Here is a 25,768-nt window from a genome sequence, read left to right as displayed (position 1 = left end):
GGCGAGCGAAAAGGAAAGGAAGAGCGGCGTGGCAGGAAGCCAATCGGATGTAAATAGATGTTGCCGTGCACACAAGGCTGCACACGACCTAAGGTTGTGAAAAGTTTGAGGAATAATAATAATCCTAATTCCCACAGATCGTCCACAAGTTGTATCAGCGGGCCTGTTACATCCCAGATAACACAAACCAGCACTTGAGACCATGGCCCTCATCTGTCTCATTTCTACCCACGACGTACCCCCAGCGGTAAAGAACCGGCGCTGCCCTACAAATGATCGATCCTATCTAACACAGCATATTAGACCCTCTCACGCATCTTAATTACTGCATACAAGCATTCTGTCCAGCTTGATGGATATCCAACACTTCTCCTCCTCTCCTCGGCCAAAAAAGAATCTCTCACCGGGTCTTTACACCCAACTTCTCCCCCTATAGATCCATCAGTCAAATCATCCTTCATTGGTTGGAGCGCCGAACAAATCAAACAACATCTCATCGACAATGCGGACGACGACCGGATAAATACTCACCTTTTCTTAGTGGCAGATGAAAGAACTGTGCACGACGAGACCTTGCTGCTCGTGGAGTATTCCAGCGATGGCGAGGAGGCAAGGCTAGATACCGTGCGTATTGCTGCGGAGGAGGCCAATGCAAAGGCAATCTGTGTTGATGTCGGCGTCATGAGTGTTAGGGAGCTGTCTGGGGATATCGATGTGGATGGTGCTTATCGGCCGAGGTCGACGCCGCAGAGGGGTGGATCTGCGCCTCGCAAACAGCTCTAGGGTTTTGATGGGCTTTTCGCGATCGCAGCTAACGGTCTCAAATTGTCCATGGACCCAAACTCGTGATATGAGCCTAGACGCAAATAGAGCGAAAATGGAGACCGAATAACACTATTTTTGTCCGTTTTACGTTCTTCTGCCTACGTTCAGTTCCTGGAGTCAAGGTGGAATATGCAGCCCAATGAAAAATAACTAGATAAAATGCTAAATACGGATCTGCTTTTCTTTAAACAGCATTCCACTCCCGATACCACCGTGCCGCCGTTTTGAGAACGAGTCCACTTGCAACTACATCTGGACACCGAGCCAGGGTGTCACTCTCGCGCTGAGCTTTGGTCGTATCGAACTGTATATCTCGTTCCACTCGATTCGTCCCAGATCCCCAACGACTCTTCCAGAAATCCAGCAGTTTGATACTCGGATTAGTCCGCGGGTCCTGGTCACTCCTTTCCAGGCGAGTGAGCCATTCGCTGACAGGCGATACGGCAAATGTGAATCCAGCCTGGCGAAGGGCAGGTAGGAAGTCATTCGTCCAAGAGAAGGCGCGCGGATGGAGTACGTTGAAGAACCGGGCTCCCCGCACTGTATTTTCGTCCGTGGTAGGATTCTTGAAGATTAATTCACAAATCGTCCGTGCGCAATCATCGACTGGAAGCCATCTACACTCTTCTCCTTTCAGATCTGGGAGGAGGTGGATCTCGTTTACGGATCGTGCCATGAGAGGGATTGCTTCGTTGGCGTTCCAGATATGGGCTTGTGTGTCTGCGACAATCTGGCCGATTCGCGCGACTATCGTGTCCGCTCCCGCTTGCGTGGCTGCGTTGTTGAGGATGTGTTCGGCGCAGAGTTTGGACTGGCCATACCCGGTTGGTTGTGCATGTTGCAGTTGACTGATGAGGGATTCGGGGATAGTCGCCGGAGCTGGGGTGGAAAGAGCGGTGGAGATGGACGAGCAGAAGAGCACCGTTGCGGGGGGTTTACAGACCTGAATGGAGAGGTTGAGAAGCTGCTGGAGCGACGAAAGTTGGGGACTGAAGCTCCCCAGCGTCAGGTTGAAATCCACGGGCCAGGCCGCATGGATAATTTCTGTAGTAGACCGCAAAATCTCCTGATGTTTCTCCAATGTTTTGCCGAAGTTCGCATGACCGAGATCTCCAGGTAGAGCGATTACCTTTGAAAACGCGTCTGGTGTGACATCGATCTCACGTGTACGAAGGGATTCCAAAATGCGCTTCCTTGCAACCTCAGAGCTTAGATCGGAGTCGCTATCCGCAACGCGGACTAAGCAGAGAATTCTTTTGGTCGATGCAGAATTAAGGAGAATCTTCAAGATATGACAGCCCAATGAGCCTGTGACGCCCGTGAGAAGGACTGTCCTGCCGTCTGGTATGGAATATTGAGTTCGTGATGACATGGCTGGGGCCGTCGGGCTGAAGTTGGAGTACTTATCGATCAACTCTGTCATCAAATCGAAATCCGTGGGGTCACCGAGATCTTGGACATCCTTGATATACTTGGCAACCCGTGCTATTGTCACATTACGATATATCGTGTCAGCACCGAGCCTCTTGCGCCTTTCCGGCGATTCTATATAGAATCGCTTCCGGATTGTGGCTGACAGACGAACAGCTTTCAGGCTGTCCATGCCAGCGTTAAACAAATCACCATTGACATCCACAATATCCAGGCCCAGCTCTTCCCTGCAGATGGCGAGAAGCTCTTTCTCCAGATTGGGCAGGTCCGGCGTCTCGACTCCACACGCGTCTTGCTGAATTCTCTCATACATGGTGTTAATATCGCCTTCAAAAGCCAGATAGACTTTAGCGCGAATAATGGTTCCTTTGTCAGTCTGTGGGTATGGTACTCCAGCCGCGACCGGGAGAATTGCTTGCTTGCTGATCTGGGAAAACTCTTCGGCCCGTGAATTTGCATCTTCCACGACGGGCCAAATTTTGTCGATGAATTCGGCATCTGTCAAGTTTTGCGCGTTGGGACCCTTGAAAACCAACAAACCCGGGAAGTCTCGCTGGATCCCAAAGACAACTGCTTCGGTAACCAAAGGATGATCTCTGACGCAGCCCTCGATAGGAAGAGGAAGGACCTTCTCCCCGTTCACGAGGGTGATTCGATCATCCATTCGACCGACATGTTTCCAAGCATTCGGGATCGTGGGATGCGGAGAGAAGAGATCGCGTGAATGGAAAGAATTTGGTGGATCGTCTGAGTTAGATACGACTTTTGATCTGAGGCCGTCCAAGATAACTAGCTCGTGAAGCTGACGGGCGATGGGCTTCATATAAACGTAAGGCTTTACGTTGGGATAAAATCGTAGGTAGTTCCAACTGGTGTCCATTCTGGGGCGTCTCGATGTCGCTACTTGGCCACATTCGGTGGCACCAAATGTGACAATCAGATGGACGCCGCTGGTAACCAGCCGATCTCCCAGTTCATCAGGGCATGAGCTTCCTGCTACAATCACACTGCCACATCGCGCTAAAGCGCCAATGCCATCCTGCGTCTCTGCAAGGAGCTTCAATGCATAAGGGACTCCGAAGAAACTCTCTGGGCGGACATTTTCTAATGCTTCCAGGAGGTAATTCGACGCCAATGGCAGATTATGGTCGTACATATAGAGAAGACCTCCTTTGGAGATTGTGCGAAACACCGTGGCGAAACCAAAAGTATGATACAGTGGCGCAGTGAGAAAAGACCGCAAACTGTTGCCATTCTCAAAATTCTCCAGGCATGCTCGATGCGTTTGGAAAATGGGTTTGTTCAAGCCTGTTGAACCCGAGCTATGCATGATGAAGGCTGTGCGGTCGGCAGCGCCGGCAACTTTTTCGTTCCACCAATCGATTCCAGTAGTCAAGCCAGTATCGAACACATCCCTTTCTGGGGTCCGAAGGGCCTGAACGGCTCGTTGCTTTTGGATGCGCTCTACAACTTCCTCGAAATCTCGCATGTATACGAGAGTACTGCAGTTGGTGCGGTCCAGCAAGGAGACAGCGGCCTCCGTTGCGAGGCGTGGGGACAGCAGGAGCACCGCATAGCCTAACCTACACAATCCCAATAAGGAAACGAAGTATTCGAGGGTTGATTTCCCGAGGATAGCAACCACACTGACTTCGTTTCGATCGTGCCACTATGAATTGATATCCTCAGCTAAGGAGACCTAACAAGGAACAAGCAGAGATGTGACTAACCACTGGTTGTAATTGACATTGGATATAGGTTGCCGCGACCCCCTCCGCCAGTCTGTCAAGGTCTGTCGCTCGGAAGAATTCATATTCATCGTTCGACCCGGTCCGGCGGGAAGTCGGAAATGCAATTATGGGAGGTGCATCTCGGCCACCCTCGTCAGCAAGTCTCCTGATCAAATCATCGACGGTATCCAAGCGACCGAAGTGAGTGTCGTGCGAACCCATTTTTGGGTTTTCCGTTTCCTTCTCCCCACAGGCGGGGTAAGTAGCAGAATGAACCCCCAAAGAAGTTCTCTCAAAGGAAGGGAGAAAGATCAACCAAGTTGCCCACTTTATACACCGAGTCGCTAAAGCCGGAAGAGTTGCCTGTAAGAACTTAGTTTGAATGCCATTCGAGTAGTGGACTAGCCGATCGGCAACAACACTGCTCGGTGGCTGGCTGGCTGGTTGCAACTGCACACCTATGGAATCGAGAGGAAGGACCTAGACAGGGATAAATTGCAAGGATTTGTTTCGGTTCGAGGCCTCTTATCCCTACTACTGCAAGTAGTTGGTTTGAGCCGAAGGTAAGGAGGGCATACTGGCCCCCAAGTCGGGCGCGCGCCCGACTTGGGGGCCAGTATCCGTTGTTCAAAGTACTCCGGAAGTATGGAGGTCGATACCGAAAGTTTTCGGGCATCTAAAGTCAACGCTATCCCTTTAATACACTAATGGTCATTTTCCTTACATCGTCCTTCTCTTTACTGATACTCCCTTCGTGTCTAATGATTTCCTCACTATGCCTTGTAGGCGGGCGTTCAAGTCACTCTTGGATGCGGGTAATTCTTCCCACACCTAATTCCATGCCAAATTGCATCTGCCCGACTTCTGGGTGCACCCTTTTTTGTAGTATATCTCTTCACCCACGGCCAACAAAGCTCAATTGCATTAAAATCAGGGGAACTCCCAGGCCAAAGAAAGCGTTGAACCCCTGCAATATCAATTATTAGTTACACTATGATCCACGCGAGAGAACTTTTGGTATGGACCGCCGTACCCTGTAGTCCGATACAGACTGAGCGATCGACATGCGTTGGTCTGTACTCTGGATCGGAAGCGATGTTCAACCCGGTTTCTAGCGTATACCATTATCATTATTTTACAAGATGAGATCTAAGTCACCAGCCACTGAGCGTGCCTAAAAAACAGAAGTCCTCAAGTTCCACCGGTTCATCCTCATTGATTCTCCTGAGTCTTGATATCTCTGAGTTCGATCTGCTGGTGAACTTCGGTGACCACTCCGATCGCATGCCGAGATGCTTCGCTCCGCTCGTCGCTAGGGGTGCCGCATGCTTCCTCGCCATGTGCCACCGTCGTACGCATTATTCTTTCCTGCGACTGGCTGTGTTCCGGCGGCCAGGTCCCACTAGACAGCATATCGAAACCATTCTGTCCGTCCTTTAATCCACCGCCACCCATGGACCGGTAATTCTTACTTCCGTTCCCGTACTGGGTAAATTGGCTCGAATATTGTGCATAGCCAACTTTTCTCCCCCGCATCCGCTGCCAGATAGGCATCAGACTGGGTAGACATGCGACTATTACACCCACACTTCCCTCGATTGACGTCCATAACCCGGCGTATGTGTTGGAATAGGTGATGTCGTTGTCATTGATCAGCGGCAGGGTGCTAATGCGATAGAGCGCAATTGCGCAGACAAATGCGCCAAGAAGAAACACTCCAGAGATGGAGATTTTCTTGCTCAGTGAGATCTGCAGCCGCCACACGAGTGGCATCGGGAGGAAGAGTATCGCGATATCCGTGAAGGTATTGGTACTTGCAAGGGCAATGTAGAAGCTGACACTGTCCACACAATGGCCCCCTGGAATGGTCCGCTCCCAGAAGAACTTAACGGGTGTGCATTGGAAAATGGCAACCAATTGGAAGGTTATGTACCAAATTCCCAGGAATATCAACAGACCGTTGCAGACCTGCATCATTCGAGCCAAAGGGAAGATTCTTTTGTAAAACAGCAAGATTGAAACCTGGACCGTCCGACAAATTCATTAGCGAAGGGATAGAAGGAAAGCTTGCTCGCTATCCTTCTCACCTTGATCATAGGCAATGTGGTATTCCAAAACATCTGCAGGATATAAAGAACCTTTTAAAATGAGATCTGTCTCAGCAAGTGACTAACAAAGCGCCTGAAATTATGGAAACTCACAAGCATGTATCTGAGTGACTTCTCCTCTCCAACCTCCGATGCGTGTCTTCCCAGCCCAAAGTAGACGCCGACATATTCACAGACGCAATTTCCGTATGACAAGAACTAGTGCACGTTCCCTGGTCATTCGAGGTTCTGTATGATCTTTGAATGGAATTCCACTCACCAACGATGCCACGATGCAGATATCATCCAGGTACAGCCTCCCTCCAGTGCTCTGCCGGGCGTAGAGTCTCAACCCCACAGCGACAGTCGAAGTTGCGACCAAGAAACTTGTCACAATAATGATGGACCACTGCCGAGAATTGTATGGCACTCCCCCGATGTAATAGTATGTCATGATGGTCCTGTGCCAGCACGGTTACCGGCAGAAGGGAGGGAATCGTCTGCCAGGAAGACTTATAGTACACCCCTTCCTCATCTGGTGCGGTTTACCGTGGCAAAGGACGGGCGAAGGCGAGAACAAATCGAGTCATGTAACTAGCTAGCGGCTGGCTAGGATGCAACTTGGGGCCAGATGGGAACCACGCGTGCAAGTTACATGACAAATGTATCGTCAATCTTATCCAAAAAAGCTTGAGTCAACGCTGATCCATCTTGTTTGCGCCCATCTGGATCTACACCCTGGTCATTTCACCCTTGCAGTAAAAATCTTGCCGGAAAAACAGAGGCCGGCATTGATCAAATATCCCTGGCATTCGGTACTTGATCTTCTGCGGTAATTCTGTTGGAGTTCACGACCTAGCTCTGCACTCCGTTCCTCCATTTCGATTCACCATGTCCAAACAAGGGCCAGAGGCGGAGGTTATGGATAGAAAATTACCTCTGGGGTCTCACAATGATCCCAAACATCGAGGCAACATTGTTCTTGTCCCTCAGCCCTCAGACGATCCTGATGACCCCTTGGTGAGTCCTTGCATGCTTATCATTGCTGCAGTCTAGGTCTTCTGCTACTGACACAAGTGCAAGAACTGGTCGCAACGCAAGAAATATTCAATTCTGGGTATCCTTTGTCTGACGGCATTCTCGGGGCTTGCTTCGTCTTTGGCAAATCAATTAGGTCTTGGAGCCCAGGCAGAGCTGTACGACAAGTCGCTTACTGAGCTCTCGTATACGGTCTGTCTCTCACTTCTTGGCTTCTGCAGTAGCTGTATCTTGCTCATTGCTTCCCCTTGACAATGGACTGACACCAGAAGTATAGATCTCTGCAGCAGTCGCAGGTATCGCTGCCGGGCCTCTATTCATTGTCCCCTTGGCCCATGTATTTGGTCGTGCCTCCATTATATTTTGGACTTTGATAGGATGCATTTGCTGTGGGATCTGGTCGGCCCTAATGACAGGACCGAATGACTATGTGGCATTTACTCTGTCACGTCTCTTCGGTGGGATCTTTGGATCTATCCCTTCTATCCTGGGACCCCAGATGCTGATGGAACTTTTCTTCCTTCATGAGCGAGGAAGGGTCTTCACAACATTCCATATGTGCTTCCTCATGGGTACCGTTGCAGGCCCAACTTTTGGGGGCTTTGTCGTTCAGCATGTTGCGTGGCCGTTCGAATTCTGGTGGACAGTTGCACTGCAAAATGCTGTTGCTCTTCTCGGTAAGAAACTCATGAGTACTATGCAATTTCTTCTGTGCTGATGAATTTCTGCCAGTGTTCTTCTTCCTGCCTGAAATCGGCTTCACTCGAGATGGAGGCAGGGTCTACCCGAAACAGCCGGAGGGTTACGTTGCAAACAGAATCGCTACTTTCTTTCCTGGCACACGAGTTGCTCACCGTGATGGGCTTCAGGAAGCCGTGAGTAAAAATATAGATACTCACCCAATCCTGTCACTGACGTCTCCATAGCCTCGATCAGCAATTGCGCAGTTGCTTATTGGTGCTTCTCCGGTAGGCCTGCTGGCTGGGACATACACCTTTGGATTCTTCGGTTGGTTCGTCAGCGTCAATACGCTACTTACCGTCTTCCTCCAAGAACCAACAGAAGATGGCGGGTATGGATTCACACCGCAACAGAATGCTGGATGTAAGAAACCCTCCCCTTACCTGCGATCGATCGGACCAATCTCATCATATTTGTGTGAACAGTCTCCTTCGCTCTATGGCTGGGTGTGATCGTCGCTCAAATCTGGGGATCCATGTTCAACGATCGGATCCCCTTGATGTGCGCACGACGAGCCGGTGGAATATGGAAGCCTGAGTACCGTTTTCACTCCCTATGGATTCCTTCAGTGCTTTTCATGCCTGTTGGTCTGGGCATTTTCGGCTCTGCCCTTCAGTACCATCTTCATTACATGGTTCTCGCCCTAGGCAGCTTCCTCATCACGATTGCCGCATTCTGCAGCATCCCCGTCGCAGTCAACTATCTGATGGAGTGCTTTAGGGATCATCCCACAGAGGTTGCGTGCATTATGGGCACATATCGACTCACCCTCGGACTGATTGTGCCGTTCTTTGTCGACCAATGGATCGCCAGAGTCGGAGGACCTGGCTGGGTTTTCGGAATGATGGCATTCTTCTCTCTTTTTGCATTTTCCTTGGTGATTATTTTGATGTTCTTTGGACATTCCCTTCGCCAGATCCACCTGGGCAGACTCTCGAAAGACGAAGAGGGAATGAAGGTCACAGACATGGATTCTGACTGAGTGGCGATGGCCCTACAGCCCAGACTGAGATTTCACTATCGCTTAACACTATCGCTTAATTAGCCAGGCATGACCACATCCCTGCACATGCTTTTTGAAGATCGGGACGCTCCTTATGGAAGGGGATTTTAGTGTTCAAACTTAGAAGGGTGGAAAGATATAATAATATATATACCACAAATTCCGATTTAGGCGTGAACTCGAGTCAAGTCTGCCACTACTTTTATATGAATGCGGTTGATGTTGACCCGAAAACGAACACCTACCTACTGTCCGCTCGAAGCATGTGCACAATCTTCAAGATCGACGGAAATACCGGTGATATCATCTGGCAGCTTGGAGGGAAGCACTCCGACTTCTCTCTTGGCGAAGGCGTTGACTTCTGCTGGCAGCATGATAGTAGGATGCATCAAAAATACCTCCATTACGAAACCAAGGGACCAAAAGAAATTATATCTTTCTTTGACAACTCCGCGCATGAGAATCTCGTGGGTGGTCCTACTCTCGAAGCTCGCAATTATAGTGAAGGCAAGGTTGTCGAGCTAGACACCACGAAGCACACTGCTACCTTGATCGCAAGCTTCCGCGCTCCCGGAGATCTCTCGGCCAGATCCCAGGGCAACCTACAGCTCCTGCCAAACGGAATCCATTGGATCATTCTCTTACTGAAAGCAAATAGGCCTCAACCCTGCATTTTGGATGTCGAGTAGTTCTGGACTAGTAATCCGATTGAAAGAGAAAGAGAGAGAGACTGATACAGGGGAAAAAAAAAGGAATCATACAACCGTAATGCTTATCCGGAGAGACGTCCGTCCCCAAAACGCCATTTATCCGCTGGTCAAACACAAAGAAAGCAAAAGAAGAACGCCGAAGTTGCTTTCTGCCCTAACTACACATGATTCGAATACATAGCCGGATGATGCGTCAGATCCGGCACTGCAACCTCCGATGAGTCACGCGAATACTTGGACGAAGCGGCATCATTGTTGCCAGCATTGCTCGCAGTGAGGTGACCCAGTGGTGAGGAAATCTTCAATGGAAACCGGGCCGTCAGACGGCGCGTGGTGCGCTTGAAGGGCGACTGCTCGTAGGAGGGCAAGGACTCCTCGCGCTTCATGCTCAGCTGGAATGAGCGGTGGCTGCTGGTGCGACTGACTACCTTCTGCGGTGCGACGGCGCCGTAGGCTCGGACGTGGCGGGCACTGACTCCGAGTTTGCGGTCTGTGAAGACGAATGTCTATGAATTTGTTAGCTAACTTGGAAGTTAAGTTGATGGTGATTGGTGATGGGTGGGGTGGATATGTATTTACAGAGATGATGTTCACAATGCTCATAATCATGGCTAGAACGCCGGAGGAAATGACGATACGCCAAAATGCCAGGCCCAGGTTCTTCTGGCTCATTGCCGCGGTGTTCAAGTTGCCCAGAGTGGCCACGCCGAGGATCATCATGGTAGCCGCCAGAGTGAGGAAGCCCGCTTCCTGGCCGAACAAGGGCCAGTTGCGATCGAAGTAACCCCGGAAGATGGGGAGCTCGGAGATGATCAGAAAGACTAGATGAGTTTGTTAACACGCAACGCCGGACCAAATTTTGGGAAGCGCGTTGACTTACTGCTGACGAGGGCGACCACGGCATGAGTGACGGCTTGGAAGAAAAAGAAGCTGTTCAACATGTTGATCTTGACCAGCATGACGATGCAGGCGGCGATCAAGTCGACGAAGACGACGATGTTGAGCACGCGGATGGTGTTCAGAATCACATATCCTGGACCAGCCAAGGATTCTTTGAGAGCTCCCATCATAATTACTGCTCGAAGGGACTGAGAAAGACAGGTCTCGCAATGTGAGTAGGCAGACGATAGAGTATAAGTGGGAGACAGAAGAGAGGACTCGTAAGAAATTAGAAGGGAAGGAAGCGACTACTGGCCAGCAGGAAGCTTTTTTGTTTCGACCCGGATAGAAGAAAAGACAGTGAATGAATTACTCGAAAATGGGTTCAGAAAAAGGATGGGGATCAATGAGGTACATAAGGGCAATAAAGAACCCTCATTCACAGTGAATGAGGATTCAGGCAGCGCATGTCCCCGTCCCGTCTCAAACAACAAAGGGTGCGAACAAAGGATACACAGGGATCATCAGGTGAGCTATGAATAGAATTGAATAGAACAGAGCCTGAAACAGAGCAAAAGCGCGCGGTGAATGGAGCAGGTCAAAGGGGTGCCAGGCAGGGCCCGGCGCTTTTTGGGGGTTTTAGGGGGGTGGAAGTATGAAAGTGATCGCTCCATCGCAGGTCCGGACACCCTGATTGGTGGAGTGCATAGAGCTTGTCGATACAAAGGCCCTGAGGTGAGGAATTGTATTCCCAACTGTGTTGTCAGAGGGCCTAGGGAGTGGTAGGGAGCAGCGGGCGCTGTGGGTTGGTGAAACGGCCGATGTTTGGCGTTGGCGCTTGGAGGGCGGCGCGAAGTATGGCGGCTGCCGACGCTCCATTTATTTAGGGAAGCTTTGGGATATTTTGAGATGATACATGTGGTGTTTGATAAAATGAAATGTAATGCTCTCCTATATCCTTACTGTTGTAATAGAAGAGTAAATACTAGGCTTACTCCTATAGACCTGGAAGATAGAACATTCCATGGCTCATTCTCACCCTCCGATTCGCCCCTCTCCATCTTTGCCCCTCCGCTTTTTTTTTTCTTTCCTCTTCTTCCCTTTTTTTTTCTCACCTCTCACCTCACACCCTCCACTAACTACCCTCCCACGACTTCTGGTCCCTGTTTTCTTAAGCCCTGATTTCAAACCAATCACAAATACCCACCATGACTCGCGGTAACCAGCGTGACAACGATCGGGCCAAAGCCCAGAAGAAGGCCGCCGCCTCGGTACGTTTTCCCTTCCATCCTCGCATACCCTGATCGCACGTTCATAACTAACCCCACCATTTCCATTTCAACAGAAAGGCAAGAACAGTATGAGTGGATCGCAGTTCGCCAAGGCGAAGGAGGATGCTGCGGCTATTATGCGCGAGAAGCAGAGGAAGGGTGAGTCCGGCCTACCCAGCTAATCACTCCCATTAGTCCCGAGGCTAATTCAATTCTCTCAAAATAGCGGACGAGAAACAGGCTGCTGAGGCGGCGGGCGGAAAGAAGAAGTAACACCAACACCCACTCCTGATGTGTCACCAATTCCGCGACTCTCGATCTCCATGTTGCAAGCGCGTGTTGCGACAGTACAGTACAAGGTGTTGAGTTTTACTGGTGGGATACTGTCAGATCATGCACCGGACTTATCTGTCCACGCATACCAACATATATACACTTGGCAGGCCGGTGGTTAGTTAGCGAGGCGTTTTGACTCCCGTGGCGTTTATCTATATACTATATCAAGCATCATGTCCCCTCTCTGCAGCGATAATTGAACGAGTCACGAGCTACGAGAATATTCTTCCTAGAGCATAGACATTAATAGGGTGGTGTATTTTGTCTAGTTGTACTCCAGTATGCCTTGGCTCGGGCCAACCGGGTGGTCCAGCGTCGCTCGCGGGGTTTAGAGACAGCACCCGCAACATTTTCAGCCGTATGGCTTGTGCAGGGGAAAATGCTCTGGAAGACATCCTCCAAGTCAAATTGACAGACCAGCCGATCGACAAATGTCCATAAACTCTCGCCCTCCCAGCCGACATCTCGCGCAAATCGCAGCACTCGCGCGAGCGCATGAGCCGTGACAGATCGCCCGGAGATGTGCTCGAGAACATAAACCCCAAACATCCACCCGGAGATATCGCGCGGGTGCGCCAGACACCACTCGAGGACCGGGTTGAGCATGGTGCGAGCAAATTCATCTTCCCGGGTTGGCGATAGCAGAGCGTAGAGCTGGCGCATGTAGCTGAAGGCGTAGTAATTCCTCGGGTGCAGCTCCGCGGCACGGAGCACGATCGCTAATTCCCTACGCTGAAACTCGATCAAGTCCTCGGTATCGCCATTGCCATTGTCCTGCCGGATTTTCAGCAGCCGTCTCAGCGTCCATAGCCGATGATGCCACAGCGTCGGAGACTTGGTATGCCGGTGCAGCGGCGAGCATTGATAACTCGTCAGAAGCGTCAATTCCATCTCCAGCGCTCGCACCGGGTCACTTGCATCCAGTCCTTGAGCGCCGACAGCCTGCAGCAGCCGGCGTTTGCGCCAATTACAGGCCGTCAGATGCTCACAGTCAAAGAGGAGCATGACCTCCGTAACGGCCGAGAGTGACGGATTATCAGCAGACCCGTCGGCGTCAAAAAGCGTATTTTGGAGTTCAGAGTCGGACATGTGCTTCAGCTTGTCGAAACGTCGGCGCGCGACCGTGTAGGCTTGCACCAGGGCCTTCTTGGTGATTCCGACGAAGCTGCCATCCTGTAGGAACGGGGACCCTAGGCTTGTGGGCAGGATCTCGATTTCGAGGACTGTGTTGTTTCTCGTGGTGAAGGTGTTGGCGAGGTGGTGGTATGCCTGCTGAGGGTCGGACATTTCATGATTTCATTGTAGTGGTGGTGGTGGTGGTGGTGGTGAAGGCGGAACAAGCCTGGAGTTAAGTCACTCGCACCTTCCCTCTTTTCCCACTTCGACCACCCCCAAGAGAGAACTGTCGCTGGTCCATTCTCTTTTTTTCTGGGGATCTCTCCAGCCCGTATTTCTCTCTCACCTTGAACCCTCCATCTCCCTCCGTCCTTCTCTCCGCCACTCGCCACCATGATCTCTCTTGTCCTCACCATCTTCCTCGTGAACCTGGCAATCTACCTGGTCAACACAATCGGCGCAACCACAATCGACAACCTAGTATGCTCCCCAAACCCAGTCCTCCAGCTTCTCATACTATCCTTACTGTCCCGGGCCTCCTCCCACCCTTCATCATTCCCTCCACGTCCTCTCTCATCAGCTCATCAACTAACGAATTCCTTCAATTCAAAACAGATATGGCTCCTCTACCTCAAACTCCCAACCTCAACCGCCCGCAAGGGCCGCGGCCTGCAAGCCAAAAAGCGCGAGGTCCTCCAACTCAAGCACGAGATGAACAACACCAGCTCGCAGGACGAGTTCGCCAAGTGGGCTAAGCTGCGGAGACGGCACGACAAGAGCATGGAGGAGTACGAGACGCTGAGTACTTCCCCCCTTCCTTTCTTTTATTTCTATTTGTCCTGTCCTTGCAGTTACTTATTGGGTTGCTGACGGCTTATTTACGACACAACAGACAAATCCCTCTCATCCCAAAAATCCTCTTTCGACTGGACCGTCAAGACCGCGCGCTGGTTAAGCACAAACGGCCTCAAGCTGTTCCTGCAGTTCTGGTACTCCAAGAAACCTGTCTTTGCCCTTCCGGAGGCTTGGTTCCCGTATTACGTGGAGTGGGTGCTGTCCTTCCCCCGTGCACCGCTGGGGTCGGTCAGTGTCCAGGTTTGGAGCAATGTGTGCGCCGCAGCGATTGCGGCCGTGGCGGATCTGGTTGGATCGATGGTGGTGGGTATGGCTCAGCAGCGCAGGGCTGTACCGGTGGCTGGATCTCAAGCTGGAGCTGATTCGAAGAAGACGGAGTGATACATTCAGAAAGTGTATGAAACAGGTACAATATGAACGAAACAAGCTGTATGATATGATACACAATTGGATTTTTTTGTATCTAGCATCGCCATGCGAAAGACCTACGAGCCGTGGCTAGTCCACGGGCCCAAAGTCTGCACAGGCTAGCAACACCCACCAAAGGGGGAAAGGGTCAGTATCTTGAAACGTTCTGTTCCAAGGGCTCCAGTCGGACCAGAAGAGTCGACGGCATGTTGTTCATCAGATATTGAAAAATCGTTTCTCGTCAAGGACGCCCCCTTGGGGGTATCTCGGGGCTTGACTCTATGATTGGTATATCATCACGCGAAAATAACAGCTCATGGCAAAGGGGAAACTTTTTCATAAAGAGAGTCCGGCCCCTTCGACAGGGCATCTGTAATGTGCGCTAGCACATTACCGCTTTGCCATAAGCTACAGACCCAAAAGAAAAGAAATGAAAAGTGTGTGAACTCCTCGCCTCAAGAATGAGCCCCATTGAGTTACCCCCTTCAACAAAGAAGGAGGCAATCGCATGACTATCCATCCGCGACGAAAGGCAACCCAATCAAAACCCTTCTCCGACATCTTAGGGTACATCCCATTGTATCCAGTGCAGTTTCCTGTCCTGTTGGATGGCCTAGGGCGCCGGGAAGAGGTAGGGCAGTCAGCCGCTCTCGAATTGCTTTTATGGCGGCGCGTTTCCGCAGTGCCTGGCTTGAGGAAACTCTGGTGCGAACATCAGAGTGCAGGGTGTCTGGGGACTTTCTCCCAAAGCATGGTTTGAAGATTTGGTGGTCTTGTGCGTAAGCTTTGAATGCGATTCTTTGAGCGAGGAGTTGAGAGGGAAGAATTGTGCGGAAGGGTTTGTTCGGTTGAGTTTTATGGGTCTGGTCATGTGATTGATTAGTCATCATGAGTTCCTGTTGGGTTGGCTGTAGGTTAGTGTGGAATAGTGTAAGAGGGCGTTGGAGTTAGGTGCAGTATAATTTCATTGTAGTCTGCTCACAGGAAGGAATTGGTGTTTTGGGTTTGGTCTATTTGGTAAGCATGCCAGAGAAAGTCGAGTCCAAAAATAGATACTATATCTATGGAGAAGTACTGAGATGCTACTATCATATCATTGCTGTTTAGCCCGTTCCAGTAAATCAAGTGCCTTATCTGCAGTGATACGATCAGCTGGTAAGAAACGCATCAGTCCTTGAATAACCTCGAGAAAAGGCGCCAGAGTGGGATCATGCACGTTCTCAGCAAACTTCCGTTCCAACTTTGATACCTCCCAATCTCCAGAGGTTAGCAATGGTTTATATAGTGTTCCAACATGTTGCTTACCTTCCACCGTTAAATCATGTTTAGATTTCGCTTGCATTGATTCCCACGTGGACTGCCATTCTCTCGGCAATCCCTCCACAAACCCAATCATCTGAAATACTAGAACCTCCACTTCACCCAGGTACCAGAACGGGGACTTCGTAAAGAGGATAGAATAAATCTATACGTGCTTCTGTGAGAAACAAGTCATGCACCATAACACCATTTAGGACCACCTACCATACACCCCACCCGCCACAAATCAACCCGGTAATCAAACCCATCCGTGAAAATGGTTTCCGGTACCCGCAATATACCCGGCTGGGCGAGCTTCTCCGGCTTTGTGTCGAGAAGAAAACTCTCGCCAAAATCCAGGAGTCGAATTTCCTCTTCGTCTTCGTCTATCCAGTCCACCCACTCTGCTGCTTTGACTAGCTGCGTCGGTAATCCTTTTTGCAAAGGCTGGCCATCAAGGCGGGCGAGAGATTCGATTTCGGGGGTCCCAAGGACCCGAAAAATTTGCTGCTCTGTTGTGGTTTTTAATGAAGTGCATGCGAATGCGATGTTGCGGCCGCTTATATCCGATATCAAGGTAAGTGTACCTACTAACTTTAGGAACCTAAAGGAGGGGTTTTCTTACCACCATGACACATGCCAGCACTATGAACAAAGGCAACGGACTTCAAGAGTTGCGTAGAAATGCGAAGGATAGTCTCCGACCCGAGTTTATCGCCACGCTCAGCGTAGTCCGCAAGGACCTTATTAACAGAAGGCCCAAGTAACTCATAAACAAGACACTGAAGGATTCCGTTGGGTCCTTCGTGAGAGAAGGAATCAAGCAGTCGGACGATATAGTGAGAGCAGAGACTTTCTTCAGAATTCCTTTCTAGGAATTTTAGATTTTGCAGTTCGCGCGATTCATGTGAATCGGCGGTCATTATTTTCAAGGAGACCCATTGGTTTCGGCTTGAACACAATTAGTTAACAGGTCAATCTCAACGAGAGCGGGAGGATAATAGACTCTTTGTCATGTGCAAGCCACACGGTCGAAAAACCACCCCATCCGAGCTTATGGTGGGTCTTGTAGCGGTCTTCTTTGAATGTGTCCCCGATGGTCACTGGGTGGTATCCTCCGGACTTGTACCTTGAGAGAGGCTCCTGGGTATAGAGGAGATTACTTCGATGGAATGCAGCTAGTTCCATGTAAAGCGGATGGCGAGTGAGTAGAGAAGAAGAAGCGCGACTGTTCGTCGTTGAAGGTAGGCTTAGTCATTTTATGCATGAGCACTGATTTTGGCATCTAGGATGAATAGACGGATTAAGAAAGAAGAAGGTACTGAATTTATAATGGCTGAAATTCCTCGAAATTTGCGGTGTCTATGATGGTACAAGACTCTACTTCGCTTACAATTCACCCTGTAGGTAAACACTTTGCCTTGAATCCAGTTACTGGGCCGTCAGCGGCTGAAATGGCTCCTTGGTTCAAAAAAGGGGCGCTTCTGCATATTATCAAGCTCAATTGAATATCCTGGATTCACTGTCGATGCATTGGAAGCTGAGTTCCAGCTGCAGCTTGACGAGGATGATGCCTACGAGCAGTATCGTCGCCAGACTGCAGATAAACAAATGTCGACTCTCTCAGCAGCTGGACGCCATGCCAAGGCCGCAGAAGAAGGGCGTAATCATCGAAATCATGACTCGAGTCTTTCTAATATCGTCCAAGCGCGCACAGAAACATGGCTAGGATCTCTCAGTAGGAAACGACGTGAAAAGTATTTCATTTTTTAAAAACCGCGAAAAATTCCTCATTACTCTATAATTACTGGCTATATTGTGTCCGGGCATTTGAGCCTAGTCGTTTATATAGAGATAATAAATCTTAGAGTATTATCCCCAGCTCCACTTTTCTCACTGTTGAGTCCTCGTTCCCCAGATATTTATGGTATAAAATTGTTTTGGTCTCCGCTGTACTCTCTGTCCCCATTGTATTGCCATGAAATTTAGGCGAAAACGAAGGGCCTTGTCAGATCACCAACTGATAAAACGGTGGATATTTGGCCATTGGCTTTCAAGGTTTTGTATACTGCATTTAACGATGTGGCAGTTAGCAGGTAGCCCAAAAGACTACTTCTGCGGCTGCTTTACGAATCTTGCTAACCAACATTCGTCTTGGCTTCACGGGCAAATACGAAGCATTACAAATCGAATACGAATAAATTCACCGAAATATCTTGATTTTCCGAAAGTTTTAGTGCTGACAATCTGCAACAAAGCTGGTACTGTCTTTCTCAGCCTCCACTGAGCTGACGCTTGTCTAGTGCGGTTAAATTGGCCTTGGCATATGTCTAGGACATCTTGGCGTTGTCCAATTTCTCTGTGTATAGGTTAATGCAGGATCCTGACGCTAATGCTAGTCGAATACGAACAAAAACTTGAGAAAAAAATTGACGAATACGGATAAGCAAAGTCCGTATTCGTGTGTAGTCTTAATTGATCTTGGCAATTCATTGTGAGCTTATCCCCAACAAAACACTAGACTTGCTAACAAACAACTCAACCTTGGTAGGACACAGCTTAAGCAAGTAGATGCAGGGCTAGACACTTTAGGTCCGGGGGATAAACCGGTAGTGCTAAGGTCTCGTGATGATTTTCTATTTGTAGCCGAACGAGGAATTGCAACCGAGCCACTTGCGTCGTGCCGACCCTAGCGCATCTATGTAGATTAATTTTCGAGCTCAAATGGGCAGTACAGCCTCTAGAACATTACAAGAGACTCTACATTGGAGCCATAACAGGCCGCGCCCTAAGGCTCGTACTTTCCTGGGCCGCTTTGCAGCATCAAGATCCTATCACAGGGACTTTGCGGGTTAAGCGAGAGGTTCGACCACGCCGATGCGCACCTGACCTTCATGCAGCCGCCATAAAGCACCTTTCAGCCGTACCGGAAGAAGATGCCGGATGCCGATATGGGTTTCGTTGAGGCTCAATCCATCGAGAACCCTGAGGAATACGAAGACAAACACTTGGTTCATCAGGATTCGCTCTCGTAGACTCGAAAGGATCCATAGAGGAGCAGATTGACGGGCTATATAAAGGAGCAACTTCTCCATCATTCAAAGGTATTCATCACTCATTGCCTTTACATCCTTACACTGTCTTCTCAACTTCACGTATCAACTATCCACAGATAATTCCCCTCCATAAACATGAAGGTCCTATCTATTTTGACTACGGCACTCCTATCTCTGGCAGTCGTCGCAACGCCTATCCCAGACGATACAGCAGCCGTCCGCGAAGCTTTAATCGCGGAGAGGCGTGCTAAGCAACAAACCCCCACGACTGCTATATTGACACGCGACGCTGAAGCTGAAAGCGTTGGCCTGCTCAAGAGAGCAGAGCTGAATTGCGAAATCGTCAACGTTGTAACTACTGTTGACTGCCACTGGTGGCCAACCCATGCAGACACATTTAATGGCAATCCTAACTGGGTCGTGACCTCGTTCGGGCCGTCAACTAAACACGATTTCAATTGCTATATGAATGGCCAGTCGGTTGGAGGAATTACGTAAGTTATTTACCAGTATTATTAGGAAAGCGTGAATTCTAATAGACGACTTCGACATTCAGAGCTTGGGATTATGCTGAGAACTGGCTGTGCTTTGTTCCTGGGTACTATACAGACTCCCATTGTACTCACAGTACGCTTCTTTCCCCGCCCCCTTTGATTCTAACATCTTTATGGGTATACTAATCAGAATATGAATTTCTAGCCGCCCTTGGAAAGTGCGATTTTTAGAAGCCATTGGACTACGTGTTTGTTAGGGACACTCCTTATTATGTAAGTTGCGTAATTACATAATTAAAAATATCATGTGATCTGTATTAGGATTTCATTCTCATAGAGTATTATTTACATGATCTTCGTGTATGCCCAACTTCACCACACGTACTGCACTTTGGTGCTGCCTTCTTCCGCTTCTGTATAGGCTCCGCCTCAGTATTTTGCTCTACCCCTACCTCATCTCTTCTAGGCCAATTCGCCAGAATTGGTGGATATCTGACAATGGAATAGCTTGATTGCTTTCCAATAATCTAGAAATCCGATGTGCGCAAGGTAGACCCATAGTCCTTGTAAATGTATTCGTACAAGGAGGCAAAGGCGCATTTTCTGTAGCTCTTTTAGCCTTTGAAACTTGCTCACTGATTCGTCGAAGCGAATATCAAGAGGTCCTAGTCATAATATTAGTATAAAGTTCTTGTACCGGTACTATTACCTTTTCAATTTGATCTCTTGCATAGTCGTATTCAAGCGTAGAATGTTGAGCTCGTAAAGCTTGTGAAATCCTTTCAAATACAAGTAACATGTCCCCTATTGAAGCTCCTAGATGCTTTTTTAAAAAGGCATGTGAGCCTTCAACTCGGGAAGTCGCTAAATTACCTAGGTGTAGGTATTGCTATGTCTATGCAACTATAAATTTCTCTTTATGAATTAGCCACGTTTCCTTTAAATAGCGAAGGGGAGAGGGGGTAGATTAAAATTGCTTCTTAAATTTTAGAAGCCTAGATTTGTAGTCACTCTCTGTCGTCGAATAAATAAGCTGATTCTACAATTGTAGGAATTCTTGATGTTCGTCATTTGTAGAAAAGTACTACTTTTGTTTTTTAGGTCACATTTTTATTAATATGCCATATATAAAGTAAATGTGGGTATATAGGGTAGATAGCCTTAATTACACCTAATAAAGCGAGATCTCGATTAGTACAAAGAAATAGTTCAAAGGGTAAGGGGTTTAGAAAGGAGAAAAAGGCTTTTAAAGCCTAAATATAGCTCTCTTCCTCTTTACTTCGCATAAAGCAGAATACGATGCTAAATATTGAATTTGAGGGTGATATGCTAATAACATATAATAGAGGCATTTAATATCGATTCGTTTTATAAGTACAATCTAGTACAAAAACCCTATTATATTTATTAGCGTACTCAATCGATCTAGGATGTGCGAACATAAAGAAGAGGATATGGCCTTCGTGATCTTGTTTAATAGCGTATTTCCACTGATTCTCTTGTGGAGTCTTTTGTAGAAGCTCAATAGGGGTATTATTACTAAGCTTCTGCCTTCGTAAAGCACTTCGAGCATTGTAGATATCCCTAGGGGTAACTAGGGCATTTGGATGCTCTCGTTTGATTAGAGCAAGGATATCGCAAGGCTTTGATCCAACTTCAGACATATAAAGAATATTTTGAAGCTGCTCCTTTGTTAATTTGCGAGCAGAGGGATAACCTATTATATTATTAGTAGTATGATTATGACTAGGGTTTCGTACCTGTAATTCCTACTTCTCGCTATTAGGAATCTTCTTCCTATATAGCTTAAATGGACAATTAATCCGTCGTATAGTGGTCAAACGTCGATTTGCTCCTTCTAGTGCATTAATTCGGTCACAGTATTTACCACTGCGATCACAACCAAGATAGATATACTTCTCTGTTTTTGATTGTATAGTAGTAATGGCGTAGCCTTGGGAGAGAGCATGCTGACGCACAGAGGCAACTAGTAGCTCCCTACTATCAAAGGTCTGCTCTGTAGGGGGCTCCATTTTGGTGTAGATAACTACAGAGCTTTAGAAGAAGAGGAGGGGAAGTAGGGATTTATAGTAGAACAGACTCCAGAATGATGTTGCTGTGGTAATTCTAATACAGATCACATGACATTTTCAATTATGTAATTACCCAACTTACATAATAAGGAGTGTCCCTAACAAAAACGGGAGTGTCCTTATCAATTCCCTAAGCAACGGAGGAGATCACGTAAGAAACAAACCATACTGTTGAGCCGTGCTATCAACTTGACCCCCAGATGGACGCCCGCGAATGCGCCAGGCCTTCTACAGTGAAGCAACTGCGAGACAGCAGAAGAGGATTGTTGACAAACTGCCAGGGCCATCTTGTTTGTTAAGTTTGCACGGAACCTCTAGTCACCCATGATTTTCTAGGTCAAGCCCCCCGTAACGCCCATATCGGTAAAATCAAAATTCCGGTATCGACTGACCAATATTTACAAAACATGTTATTTACAGGCAGTTCACATTAGGTTTAGCGCATCATGTAATTAGGGTTTGAAAGAGCATATCGGTGTTCGGGACATGGAAGGCAATAACGGTCGCGACTGTACCCCTTTGACAAACACTCCATCCTTATTTCAATGGATTTTTCTCAACTTCCGGATATCACCAGCCTGCTTGTCAGGCCAAATAACCCTCCACGAGATGATCTCGAAGGAATGGACTACACGCGATGTGCAGCTCTACACAACTACCTGATCCAATATGCCTGGCTCGCTGAAGGCCGCCCACTGGAAACTCTGGATGCCAACAGCAACTTTTTCACGGGCTCCGGTGATGAAGATGAAGCCGAGGCTTGTCGTCCAAGGCTTCATCCGTCACTGGCGGCGTTCCTTGAGACCGCTATCATGCCCCCTTTTCCTTTTGATAATCCTCACGAATACATCCCGTTCTCAGTTTTTGCATGGGGTATCGATGGGCCATCAAGGCTTTTTGAGGAAGATACAGCTGATCTTCAAGATCAGCCCGTTGACAGCCTGGTGCGCTTGTACGCTGTCGAAGGGGGCTTATCGGCTGTGGACAGTGATGGCGGAATTATCTACCACCAAGGCCTCCACCGAGTCGCGAGCTTCATGCATCTTGATGAATATGACATTGGGTTTCCAGTGGAGGGTAGTAAAAACGTTTGGAACCCGCTAGAGACACTACTCACCAACTGGATCGACCTTATTCATATTGGAAAAGTTGTGGCTTCGCCTCATAAAGAGCCAGCCCTGTTCGGCTGCGAGAAGGTCGGGCCCTGGGAGTGGCGGCCTTATAGCGACGCCCAGGTTACTACGTGTGTCGCCGAGTGGGATCGGCTGTGTCAGGCCATTGCGGCGCGCATCTCGCAGCCGTCAAACCCACCACTGACCGGGACTGATGCGGATAATTCAGAGCCGCTGGTTGCATCAAGTGTCCTGGACGCTGCTTCGGTGCCCAATTCTTCCTTTGCGCGTTCGTTTCTGACGCGCGCGAGGCGGCCTCAGTTCCGCTACATCGCTCCGGGCCTTCTTCTGCCCCCGGCTGACTCGGCTGGATTTGTGGCAGCGCAGCCATTTAGCGTCTTACCCCGCTCCGAGTACACCGCACCGCCAGTGTGTCTTTTCCCGGCTGATACAGGAGACCAGCGTCCTATTCAGCTTACGAGAACAACATCTCCATTATTACAGTCGGACTTCTATTCAACGTCCACCGAAACGTGTACCCCATCTCGCGTCTCTGCAGGCCTGTATACTGAGGCAGTGGAGAGAAACGGCCTTGATGTGGCGGAGGAGGGATTTCGGCTGTTGCTTCCGTTCACCTTCAATGATGATTGGGACAAGAGCGTGGGCGCACGAAAAAGCGATGGGTCCCTTGTTGATAGGGGACGCTTTTCAGAGCTCTTTCAGCATGGATATAAGCCTTTTGGTGGTGATTACTACCGCTCCCAGCGCCTGGAGCGTTTGTTGGGTTGTTGGCGTAAGCTGGTTGAAAGAGGCGTCTGGTCTGTTGGGGCGGATGGGGTGGAAGGTACTATTGATACTTTCAAAGATGCTGAGTCCGACCGTTGGGAGGATTATTATATTCCACCCACATGGTAGATATTCAAGTGCCACTCTGCCTTCCATCCGGAGAGGATTTCTGAGCTCCATTCTGCGGAATGGAGTACCAGGGCCGAGGAGGGGTATCAATTCCATAAGAAATCAGCCATGAAGATAGCCATTTTCCTACCCAATTGTGATTTATTTACAAATTTAGTCACGACCCTTCCATTTTCTTCATGTCTCCAACCCAGCCAAGAGCCTGTCATACCGTCAAATGATATAATTCTAACCCCATAGCTTCCAAAGTTTTCGTTCATCATTGACATGTTCGATGGTGTCAAAGACCGTACACATACGGCGCCGGTGTCACCACAGTTCCCGATGCCGTCTGCACGCCAATCGTGCTGGCAGGGAACGTGGGTCGAGACTCGCCGCCCGCCGCAACACCCGTCGTGACAGTGACGGTGGTGGGATCAACAGTCACCGTGTCCGACCTGGAACTTTTGAGCGCCTCTCTTGTCCACGAACCAGCCTCCGCGTCGCCCATATACATGTCCACGACATGTCCCTCCTCGTTCAGCATGAGACGCAGTTCGGAGTGCGGGTCGTCATCTTCGTAGATGACATTACATGTGCGACCGTCAACAGGGTTGCCTTCCATATCGACAAAGAGGAGATTATCATAATCAAGATCAAGATAGGCATCCTGGTTGCCATTGCCAAGTGATCTGAGGTCTGCGTGGCAGACGCCAGCGGGGTCGCTATCTTCCTCAGACCATGTGCCGTTGCCGAGAAGGTCTCTTCGCTGGAATACGACCGGTTGGGAGTCATAAGGCCTGTGTTGCTGGCTCGCGATCGGGGCTGGATCGAGGCGCCAGGACTGTCGAGGCCATCCATAGGCGTTACCGTACATGCTTATCAACACCGTCTTGTCAGCTATACTTTGAATACGTAGTCAGGTTGGAAGAGGCACACATACGAATCATCGTCGAGAACGCGAAAGCCATGGTCTACAACCGTGGAGGTGCTGATAACTCCAGGTGAATCAGTGTAAGTGTATGTAGCCCAGCAAGATGAGCCGGCCGTTTGATCGTCGAAACCATAAGCATCGATGAAGTGTTTCCCACTGCCACTACCGCGACCCGCGGGCAGTGGCCCAAACGCCCTGTTTCAAGATCAGATATGCTCGCATGAGGGAAGCTTCGGTTTTACGTACCAGGTTGCAGGCGGCCCACCGTCCCTACTACCGCACACATCAGAGCGGTACGTCGAGCAAGGATGCCACTGCGCCGTTTTCCACGCCTTATAATCAATTCCCTGTCTCCCATTCGCAGGACCGTTAACGAGACGGCAAGCTTGCGGGGCCTTATTTCCCGATTCCGCCAGGTTACCCATAGGAAACTCATCAACTTCACATCGATATCTTGAGCCTTGAAGCTTTACTTGAGCCCTGGTTCGGTAGGCCTCAATGCGCTGGCCTTTCCATAGTGCTTGGTTAGCACCGACAGCGCGGCTCGTTGTCAATGGCTGATAGACGGTCCTTCCGTTGAGCAGCTTGTTGATTCCCCGTCTCTGGTTATCACAAATCTCATCCCAACCCATGCCGTAGCGACACGTATATGTGACCACACAATCGCAGGTACTCGTCGTAGTGCCGCCGCTAAAGTCGAGAATAGGCCACTGGCCATACGCAGTTCGGCCCGCTACTGTGGTTGGGACGCCAACGTTGGGTTTAGATGGAGATCCACCGAAAAGCCACCCACCTATGCTGGAAAGAATCGACCACCCGATGATAGCCGCAGTAGCAAGGCCGGCAAGGGCCGCAGCAGCGCATACTGCCCCCTCCCCAATAAGGGATAGGCCGAAAGACATGAATGCTCCAAGGGCTGACGGGAGGGACCCAAAGCGGAACCATCGACGAGTGTGGCGAATACTATCTCGTTGTAGCCGGCGACGACTGTTCCACCATTGGCCTGCGCTTCGGTCTGAACTTTAGCCAGTTGCAAGAGTATAACACGTATCTTAACTCCACCTGCGGCAACCTGTGGCTTAATTACGACATTTGCGTCGCCCCTGTCACCCCTCAGACCGTTTCGACGGACGGTACGTGCCCTCCAGGGGTGACCTGCGAAGGAAGCGCGTTTGGCGACTGCTGCTCGCCCTTTGGCTACTGCGGAACCGGCTCAGATTACTGTGTCACCACAACCAACGGCACGGCGACGTCCGACGGTACCTGTGGGCCTGATTATGGGGGTACGACTTGTATTCCCCAGTTCGGAAACTGCTGCAGTATATACGTAAGTGACACGATATCCCTTCATAACCATCATTCCTATTCAGTATAGTTGCTGACCATAGACACAGGGCTACTGCGGCAATGGCACGACCTATTGTGGTGCCGGAAATTGCTACTCTGGCAGCTGTGA

The 25,768-nt window shown here is 49.4% G+C and overlaps 14 protein-coding genes across 14 annotated transcripts; 8 read left to right on the top strand and 6 right to left on the bottom strand.

Moving 5' to 3' along the window:
- Positions 1-202: 202 nt before the first annotated feature.
- Positions 203-783, top strand: N7474_008687 (uncharacterized protein; the record flags this gene model as incomplete). Its single annotated transcript, XM_057200097.1, has 2 exons — positions 203-247; positions 304-783. 2 exons carry the CDS (start codon positions 203-205, stop codon positions 781-783), a joined length of 525 nt encoding a protein of 174 aa, XP_057050798.1.
- A 226-nt stretch (positions 784-1,009) lies between these two features.
- On the bottom strand, positions 1,010-4,208 carry N7474_008686 (uncharacterized protein; the record flags this gene model as incomplete). Its single annotated transcript, XM_057200096.1, has 2 exons — positions 1,010-3,925; positions 3,987-4,208. 2 exons carry the CDS (start codon positions 4,206-4,208, stop codon positions 1,010-1,012), a joined length of 3,138 nt encoding a protein of 1,045 aa, XP_057050797.1.
- A 990-nt stretch (positions 4,209-5,198) lies between these two features.
- N7474_008685 (uncharacterized protein) lies at positions 5,199-5,960 on the bottom strand (the record flags this gene model as incomplete). Its single annotated transcript, XM_057200095.1, has 1 exon — positions 5,199-5,960. One exon carries the CDS (start codon positions 5,958-5,960, stop codon positions 5,199-5,201), a length of 762 nt encoding a protein of 253 aa, XP_057050796.1.
- A 1,004-nt stretch (positions 5,961-6,964) lies between these two features.
- On the top strand, positions 6,965-8,834 carry N7474_008684 (major facilitator superfamily domain-containing protein; the record flags this gene model as incomplete). The annotated part of the gene is made up of 6 exons (XM_057200094.1): positions 6,965-7,093; positions 7,157-7,303; positions 7,389-7,788; positions 7,844-7,986; positions 8,038-8,215; positions 8,278-8,834. 6 exons carry the CDS (start codon positions 6,965-6,967, stop codon positions 8,832-8,834), a joined length of 1,554 nt encoding a protein of 517 aa, XP_057050795.1.
- Positions 8,835-9,061: 227 nt separating this feature from the next.
- Positions 9,062-9,544, top strand: N7474_008683 (uncharacterized protein; the record flags this gene model as incomplete). The annotated part of the gene is made up of 1 exon (XM_057200093.1): positions 9,062-9,544. The coding sequence occupies one exon, from the start codon at positions 9,062-9,064 to the stop codon at positions 9,542-9,544; it is 483 nt and encodes a 160-aa protein (XP_057050794.1).
- Positions 9,545-9,723: 179 nt separating this feature from the next.
- On the bottom strand, positions 9,724-10,635 carry N7474_008682 (uncharacterized protein; the record flags this gene model as incomplete). Its single annotated transcript, XM_057200092.1, has 3 exons — positions 9,724-10,071; positions 10,145-10,386; positions 10,446-10,635. 3 exons carry the CDS (start codon positions 10,633-10,635, stop codon positions 9,724-9,726), a joined length of 780 nt encoding a protein of 259 aa, XP_057050793.1.
- A 1,017-nt stretch (positions 10,636-11,652) lies between these two features.
- N7474_008681 (4F5 domain protein) lies at positions 11,653-11,897 on the top strand (the record flags this gene model as incomplete). Its single annotated transcript, XM_057200091.1, has 2 exons — positions 11,653-11,715; positions 11,790-11,897. 2 exons carry the CDS (start codon positions 11,653-11,655, stop codon positions 11,895-11,897), a joined length of 171 nt encoding a protein of 56 aa, XP_057050792.1.
- Positions 11,898-12,294: 397 nt separating this feature from the next.
- Positions 12,295-13,338, bottom strand: N7474_008680 (uncharacterized protein; the record flags this gene model as incomplete). Its single annotated transcript, XM_057200090.1, has 1 exon — positions 12,295-13,338. One exon carries the CDS (start codon positions 13,336-13,338, stop codon positions 12,295-12,297), a length of 1,044 nt encoding a protein of 347 aa, XP_057050791.1.
- A 222-nt stretch (positions 13,339-13,560) lies between these two features.
- N7474_008679 (guided entry of tail-anchored proteins factor 1) lies at positions 13,561-14,403 on the top strand (the record flags this gene model as incomplete). Its single annotated transcript, XM_057200089.1, has 3 exons — positions 13,561-13,647; positions 13,783-13,969; positions 14,060-14,403. 3 exons carry the CDS (start codon positions 13,561-13,563, stop codon positions 14,401-14,403), a joined length of 618 nt encoding a protein of 205 aa, XP_057050790.1.
- Positions 14,404-15,523: 1,120 nt separating this feature from the next.
- On the bottom strand, positions 15,524-16,917 carry N7474_008678 (uncharacterized protein; the record flags this gene model as incomplete). The annotated part of the gene is made up of 4 exons (XM_057200088.1): positions 15,524-15,895; positions 15,955-16,323; positions 16,383-16,680; positions 16,736-16,917. The coding sequence occupies 4 exons, from the start codon at positions 16,915-16,917 to the stop codon at positions 15,524-15,526; spliced, it is 1,221 nt and encodes a 406-aa protein (XP_057050789.1).
- A 2,003-nt stretch (positions 16,918-18,920) lies between these two features.
- On the top strand, positions 18,921-19,283 carry N7474_008677 (uncharacterized protein; the record flags this gene model as incomplete). The annotated part of the gene is made up of 1 exon (XM_057200087.1): positions 18,921-19,283. The coding sequence occupies one exon, from the start codon at positions 18,921-18,923 to the stop codon at positions 19,281-19,283; it is 363 nt and encodes a 120-aa protein (XP_057050788.1).
- Positions 19,284-21,995: 2,712 nt separating this feature from the next.
- Positions 21,996-23,399, top strand: N7474_008676 (uncharacterized protein; the record flags this gene model as incomplete). Its single annotated transcript, XM_057200086.1, has 1 exon — positions 21,996-23,399. One exon carries the CDS (start codon positions 21,996-21,998, stop codon positions 23,397-23,399), a length of 1,404 nt encoding a protein of 467 aa, XP_057050787.1.
- Positions 23,400-23,679: 280 nt separating this feature from the next.
- Positions 23,680-25,214, bottom strand: N7474_008675 (CAZyme family GH18; the record flags this gene model as incomplete). The annotated part of the gene is made up of 3 exons (XM_057200085.1): positions 23,680-24,256; positions 24,322-24,507; positions 24,559-25,214. 3 exons carry the CDS (start codon positions 25,212-25,214, stop codon positions 23,680-23,682), a joined length of 1,419 nt encoding a protein of 472 aa, XP_057050786.1.
- A 2-nt stretch (positions 25,215-25,216) lies between these two features.
- Positions 25,217-25,768, top strand: N7474_008674 (uncharacterized protein; the record flags this gene model as incomplete). The annotated part of the gene is made up of 2 exons (XM_057200084.1): positions 25,217-25,595; positions 25,707-25,768. The coding sequence occupies 2 exons, from the start codon at positions 25,217-25,219 to the stop codon at positions 25,766-25,768; spliced, it is 441 nt and encodes a 146-aa protein (XP_057050785.1).

Source organism: Penicillium riverlandense (assembly GCF_028828495.1).
Source record: "Penicillium riverlandense strain IBT 135883 chromosome Unknown utg000007l_segment0_segment0, whole genome shotgun sequence".
NCBI classification, from domain to species: domain Eukaryota; kingdom Fungi; phylum Ascomycota; class Eurotiomycetes; order Eurotiales; family Aspergillaceae; genus Penicillium; species Penicillium riverlandense.
The sequence above is the reverse complement of the archived record's forward strand: the minus strand, read 5'-3'. Positions and strand labels throughout refer to the sequence as shown.